The sequence below is a fragment of the Thalassophryne amazonica genome, chromosome 5 (genome assembly GCF_902500255.1).
Source record: "Thalassophryne amazonica chromosome 5, fThaAma1.1, whole genome shotgun sequence".
Taxonomy (NCBI): domain Eukaryota; kingdom Metazoa; phylum Chordata; class Actinopteri; order Batrachoidiformes; family Batrachoididae; genus Thalassophryne; species Thalassophryne amazonica.
In genome coordinates this window covers 105,641,877-105,647,924 of record NC_047107.1, presented here as the reverse complement: position 1 = coordinate 105,647,924, position 6,048 = coordinate 105,641,877, and the positions used below count along the sequence as shown (strand labels likewise).

The window sequence follows — 6,048 nt, the reverse complement described above, 5'->3', positions numbered from 1 at the left end:
TATTGTAAAGCGCTTTGAGAGTTTGATGCAGATGGAAAAGCGCTATATTAATGCAGTCCATTTACCATTTATTCACGCACACCAGTGGCCGAAAGGCAGAGAGTGCCCTGGGAGAGCCCATTTGATCCCTCTAGCAGCAGGTGTTGGCCAAATTCCATGTGACACATACGAACATCCACCACCGCTCACTGGACAAATAGAAAATGTGGGGTCCTTGACACTGTCAGCATGAAAATAGTGAGCATGTGACCACTTTCATACTACTGTGAAATTTGTCTAAGTGCCCCCACGAGTGTGGCGTTGCAAACCAACACACGTGGTGTGCCAGAGTGTCGGCTCCCCCTCAACACGTGCCGTGCATGGGTTTTGCGTGTGTGTTGCGCTCCCCTGCTCCCCCCACCGCAACACATGTGCCGTGCGTGTGTTTCGTGCCTCCCGGCAACATGTGGCGTGCTGGGGAGCAAGCACTCTTGCATGGAATGATATGATATGGCTGATATTTATGTACAGCCAGCCACGTCTGAGCGCACACAGCACAGCTAGTAGCCTCCCAGCTGATCACTGACCAGAGACTCGCTGACAGCTGCAAATGACGGCTCAGTGCACACAACGCATGATGTGGTGCAACACGTTCCAGCTGCTTGTACTGTTAGTGCCGGTGTGTCGTGTATGCCTGTGCGACCGTGCGTCCCTCACGACAGCAGGTGAAATGTTTCATGGCTCCCCATTTTGTGTTTGGTTCGCGGATTTTCTTCCGCTCTCTACATCTTTCGTGTTATATGTGAAGGGGCCCTTAGGTTTTATCCAAAGACGCGTGAACGTCCAGCCTTTGTATAACCAAATCAGACTAGTACAGCATTCAAACATTCATTTTCATTTTGTAACATTTCCAGGTCAAGTTCAGCTCAGTACTATGTTGTGTTCTGTCTCTCCGCAGTGAGTCATGGCGACGGGTTTGATGGCTCGAAGGACTACGAGGTGGTTCGACCCATCAGGATTCATACAGTCAGAAGAAAAAGACACGCAGAGGAGGTACAACTTTGTTTTTGCCTGCAGAACCTGTCAGTGGTTGTGACATTGTACACCAGTGTAAGGGGCAGGTCCAAGATTTTGCTTGGGCACCGGGGTGGGGTGGGGGGTGGATTTGCGAACCAGTAAGGTGTGAATTTGTAGGTGCCTTTTTTTCTGCATTTTGGCACAAATTATACCACAGAGAAACGAAACTTTATAACCTGTTTTCTTGAATTTGAATTTGTATTGTACAATCAGGGGGAGGAGGAGTAACAGGAAGACAGAGGTCGGGAATGAGAGCAACAGTAGTAGCCAGTAAACCAGTATTGATCAGTATGTCTGGTATTTATATTGTGTATTTATTAAATTTATATTTGCAAGCTGTTTTTCTTTTTTGCTTTCACTTTTGATACTCTGTGTGCTTCTTACCCTGTGTGCTGCCATACAGTGCTACTAGAACCTCAATTTCCATGAGGGAATCTTCCCAAGGGATCAGTAAAGTTCTATCTAATCTAATCTAATCTGAATGTGATACTGTGACATTATGATGTCTGATGTACAGTAAATGTATCTAGCTGAGTCACTTGTTGCTGAATAGAGGGTTCAGAAACAGCATTTGGCCGGATCTGCCTCTGAGTGCATTTAGTACAGTTGAGTCTACACCACCACAACAGACTTCACATTAAACAGTTAAAAATACTTGTAGTGAAGTCGTTCAGCTTTAATTCAATGTATTGAACAAAAATATTGTATCAATCATTTACATACTGTATTATACCCATTTTTATGCAGAGTCCCTCCATTTTCAGAACCCAAAAGTATTTGGACAAGCAAAAATTATTATTTTATTCAATAATCACTTTTACAGCCAGTGTTCTTTGATATGTCAGAAGATGGATAGATTAACATTTCCAAGTTATAAAATATTTGTCTTAGACTTCATTTATAATAGCCATGAAGAAAGTCAAACAGTATTGTAACCCTGCAAGAAATACAATGTGAGGAAAGCCATCAAGACACCCCAACAACTCTGAAGTATCTAGCAACTTTTGCCTGTTGCATCGCCAGGTACAACTTAATGGCGGAGTGGCACAAAGAAAGATTTTGTTAGAAAAAGTTCAATTTCAGTTACAGTTTACAAGATGACCCTTTGGAGAATTGACCATAGGTTTGATCTGATTTCTTATACAACCCCTGGCAAAAATTATGGAATCACCGGCCTCAGAGGATGTTCAGTTGTTTAATTTTGTAGAAAAAAAGCAGATCACAGACATGACACAAAACTAAAGTCATTTCAAATGGCAACTTTCTGGCTTTAAGAAACACTATAAGAAATCAAGAAAAAAAGATTGTGGCAGTCAGTAACGGTTACTTTTTACATCAAGCAGAGGAAAAAAATATGGAATCACTCAATTCTGAGGAAAAAATTATGGAATCACCCTGTAAATTTTCATCCCCCAAATTAACACCTGCATCAAATCAGATCTACTCATTGACATTGACCCTATGCCATGACATTGACTCTATGTGTCTTTTTGCAAGGAATGTTTTTGCAGTTTTTGCTCTATGGCAAGATGCATTATCATCTTGAAAAATGATTTCATCATCCCCAAACATCCTTTCAATTGTCCAAAATATCAACATAAACTTGTGCATTTATTGATGATGTAATGACAGCCATCTCCCCAGTGCCTTTACCTGTTTCTTCTGTTTAGGGTGTTAATGATGCCTTTCGTTTAGCTTTTCTGTATGTAAATCCCATTTCCTTTAGGCGGTTTCTTACAGTTCGGTCACAAACGTTGACTCCAGTTTCCTCCCATTCGTTCCTCATTTGTTTTGTTGTACATTTTTCAATTTTTGAGACATATTGCTTTAAGTTTTCTGTCTTGACGCTTTGATGTCTTCCTTGGTCTACCAGTATGTTTGCCTTTAACAACCTTCCCATGTTGTTTATATTTGGTCCAGAGTTTAGACACAGCTGACTGTGAACAACCAACATCTTTTGCAACATTGCGTGATGATTTACTCTCTTTTAAGAGTTTGATAATCCTCTCCTTTGTTTCAATTGACATCTCTCGTGTTGGAGCCATGATTCATGTCAGTCCACTTGGTGCAACAGCTCTCCAAGGTGTGTTCACTCCTTTTTAGATGCAGACTAACGAGCAGATCTGATATGATGCAGGTGTTAGTTTTGGGGATGAAAATTTACAGGGTGATTCCATAATTTTTTCCTCAGAATTGAGTGATTCCATATTTTTTTCCTCTGCTTGGTCTAAAAAAGTAACTTTTTTTCTTGATTTCTTATAGTGTTTCTTAAAGCCAGAAAGTTGCCATTTGAAATTACTTTAGTTTTGTGTCATGTCTGTGATCTGCTTTTTTTTCTACAAAATTAAACAACTGAATGAACATCCTCCGAGGCCGGTGATTCCATAATTTTTGCCAGGGGTTGTATTAACATCTTTCTCCAAGACACTTTTCTGTGAACGTTTCACTGGTAGTGCAACAGAGAAAAGTTGAACTTTCTGCAATTTCTCCCAACTGTTTGGATGTCTTGGTGGCTTCCCTCACCAGTCTTTTTTTTTTTTTTGCCAGAGTCACATAACAAAAATGCCCAACTGTTTCTGGACCTGACTGTGTACCTATTTAAGAAAACCATGCTATCGTGCACTGGCAAAATCAGTATGTGAACTCTGTCTCTTCCACAGGACCCGAGGCCAGAGACATTAAAGTATGCTATGACAGTTGGAGGAAAAGACATCGAAATGCACCTAGAAAAAAATAAGTAAGCTCTTATTACCATTCTCATATGTGAACTAAGAGTAAAATGATTCCTGTAACTTTAAAGGAAGTTATTTGTTTTATTGCCACATTAAGTTCTGCTTTCCTTTTGGAGGCAGAATGACGCATTATTCCTCAGAAGAGACTGAAATTATACATGGTGAATAAGTGCAGCAACACGAACGTTGAAATTTTCAATGACTTGTCCAATCATGTCAGCTGGTATGTGCCTGATTTCCCTTATATGTTGACATGATTGGACGAGTCATCGAAAATTTCAACGTTCGTGTTGCTGCAGTTATTTGTCAAAGAGGAGCCTGGGTAGAACATATTATCAACTATTAAGGACAGACCACCAAAAATGTTTCAATTTCTATCAGATTTGAAGGACATAATTTCCCATCACTCTGCTAATGTTTGGTGAAAGAATTTTCTAAATATCTCATCTGAGTAAAAAATTAGATCAAAAAGAAAATAGGGCATTTTGTTTTTGGACCACCCTCTCTCTCTCTCTCTCTCTCTATATATATATATAAACTCTTTTGTAATAAAAAAAAACAAAATTAAACTAGTAAACAGCATTTTCTGCTAAATTAACATCATCATGCCTTTTTTAAACTAATTACTTCTGCAGAATTTAAATACAGTTGTTATTATGTCCTGAATCCTTTTCCTCTGGGCCGCCACAGCAGGTTTGGCATGGGAGCCACATCAGTGCAACTATATAAGGTGAACCAGCCTCAGGCAGTCTTGAACCTGGAATATTTCACTTGAGAGCCAGGGACGCTTATGTTTGAGCCGCTGTGCTGTCACATAATAAGAAGTACTTTGAGAATATAATGAATTGTGTATCATGTTGTCATATTAACATATTTTTACTGCATTTGTACAAAGTATGTTCATATGAGGAGTTCTGACAAAAATCATGTCTGTTTAGAATTGAGGAGGCTATATATCAATAGGATCAACTGGATTCTGCAGTTTATAATAATTTCAGACTCATTTACACCATGTGACAGAATAGTGGTGCAAGCAGTGATCTGTGCTTGCTACATAAGTTTTTTTTTTTTTTTTGTAAAGGTATTTGCTGAGTTTTGTGTGTGTGTGTGTGTGTGTGTGTGTGTGTGTTTTAACAGAATCATTTCGGTAACCACAGCTGTTTCCCTCCTCTCCCACCATAAAACAACAGAATTTTATTAGATTTTTTTGTTTTACTTTTTTCACTACTGTGTATGCTTCTGCCCTCTGATAGCTTTCATCACTATTGTTGTTGTAAATGCATTTGATTTAAAATAATGATTTCCACTGATTTTATCTCTTTTTTTGTCACCAGTGTGTTGCTCACCAAAGACTACACAGAGACTCATTATCTAGCAGATGACGCTCCAGTCACCACGACTCCCACAGACATTGTAAGTCACTCTAAGCCTACAGTGTTTGAGACAGTCTAAAACTCAAATAACGCAAATGCTTTTCAAATGATGTTTAAATGTTTAAGTTTTAATTTGGTCCGCTTAAATTTACATTTCACACAAACACATATGAGTGGTTCATCTCCTTCACTTTGATGCTGAATTAAAGGGGTCATATTATACATTTCCATCTAGATTGACCACAGAGATCTTCAAGATTTCATTCTTCATAAATAATAATTACAATTCAGAATATTTAACTGAATCTAATCAATCACATATTAGTGAAGGCAACAAGTATAAAAGCTTGATTATATTTTCTTTTTTGTTAATCTAATAATTTCAAATGTTGTCCCTGCCAGGATCACTGTTACTATCATGGCAAGATTGTGAATGACGTCGGATCAGCCGCCAGCATCAGCACATGTGATGGACTCAGGTCAGCACAAAGAGAAACAAACCGCTTCCAATAATCATATGTATTTATCATAATGTAAACATATAGACATAACTGAGACCAGGACAAACTTATCATGGTGAGGAAGCACATTTTCCAGTCTGTACTGAGGATAAGTCTACCATAAAGACATGATATGAATGCAAATTGTGCATTAAGCATTTTGATTAAGTTGATATATATATATATATATATATATATATATCCATCCATCCATTTTCTTCCACTTTATCCGGAGTCGGGTCGCGGGGGCAGCAGCTCAAGCAAAGCCGCCCAGACCTCCCGATCCACACACACCTCCCCCAGCTCCTCCGGGGGAACCCCAAGGCATTCCCAAGCCAGCCGAGAGATGTAGTCCCTCCAGCGTGTCCTGGGTCTTCCCCGGGGCCT

The 6,048-nt window shown here is 39.4% G+C and overlaps 1 protein-coding gene across 1 annotated transcript in view; it reads left to right on the top strand.

Annotated features, from left to right (window-relative positions):
* adam28 (ADAM metallopeptidase domain 28) overlaps window positions 1-6,048 on the top strand; it is a 59,446-nt gene that overhangs the window by 13,572 nt on the left and 39,826 nt on the right. The window contains exons 2-5 of the mRNA XM_034171034.1: window positions 938-1,032; window positions 3,717-3,793; window positions 5,123-5,201; window positions 5,564-5,640. Coding sequence (XP_034026925.1) covers window positions 938-1,032; window positions 3,717-3,793; window positions 5,123-5,201; window positions 5,564-5,640 — 328 coding nt within the window. The remainder of the gene's footprint in view (window positions 1-937; window positions 1,033-3,716; window positions 3,794-5,122; window positions 5,202-5,563; window positions 5,641-6,048) is intronic.